Raw genomic sequence first — 600 nt, 5'->3', positions numbered from 1 at the left:
GGCAGCGGAATGGAAACCGGTTCGACAGGTAACAAATAGGTGGGTTGTCACCGTTATTTCCCAACGCATGCGCCATCGCTCTCCCGGCCACTCGGAGCTAATTAGATCCGATCCACACCCCCGCCCGCCCCCGCCCCGCCACCGCCACGCACCGCCGCGGGCCAATAAAGCGTGAACCCGTCGGGCCGGCTCGCACTTGAAGCCTCGCCGAGCCGGCCGCGGGGACAGCAGCCGAACCCGGAGACGCCGAGCCGCCCGGTGCACCCGGCTGCAGGGGCTCCGCTCCGGAGGGAGGACCGAGACCGTCGGCGGAGTGGGCTGTGGCGCGCGCCGTCCGGGCACCGTCTTTGCGCGGAGCGCGGGAGCCCCCGCGGCGCCTCCTGCCCGAAGCCGTTCTCCACCCGCCCCGTCGCCCCGCGCTTCCAGCCCGGCCCGGGGGCCGGCGCCGACTTGAGTTACGGAAGCGCCCGGCGCGAGACTCTCAGGGTTCGAAAATGCCCCGCGCGTTCCTGGTGAAGAAGCCGTGCGTCTCCACGTGCAAGCGGAACTGGAGCGAGCTCCCGGACGAGGAGCGCGGCGAGATCTACGTGCCAGGTGCGG

The 600-nt window shown here is 71.5% G+C and overlaps 1 protein-coding gene across 1 annotated transcript in view; it reads left to right on the top strand.

Annotated features, from left to right (window-relative positions):
- The first annotated feature begins 239 nt into the window (after positions 1-239).
- The window catches only part of Ovol1 (ovo-like zinc finger 1), an 11,188-nt gene continuing 10,827 nt past the window's right edge, over positions 240-600 (top strand). Inside the window, exon 1 of the mRNA XM_013020971.1 lies at positions 240-594. Coding sequence (XP_012876425.1) covers positions 495-594 — 100 coding nt within the window. The 5' untranslated portion in view covers positions 240-494. The remainder of the gene's footprint in view (positions 595-600) is intronic.

Source organism: Dipodomys ordii, unplaced genomic scaffold (assembly GCF_000151885.1).
Source record: "Dipodomys ordii isolate 6190 unplaced genomic scaffold, Dord_2.0 Scaffold54, whole genome shotgun sequence".
NCBI lineage: Eukaryota > Metazoa > Chordata > Mammalia > Rodentia > Heteromyidae > Dipodomys > Dipodomys ordii.
Note: the sequence above shows the minus strand (reverse complement) of the source record. Positions and strands in the feature narration are given on the sequence as shown.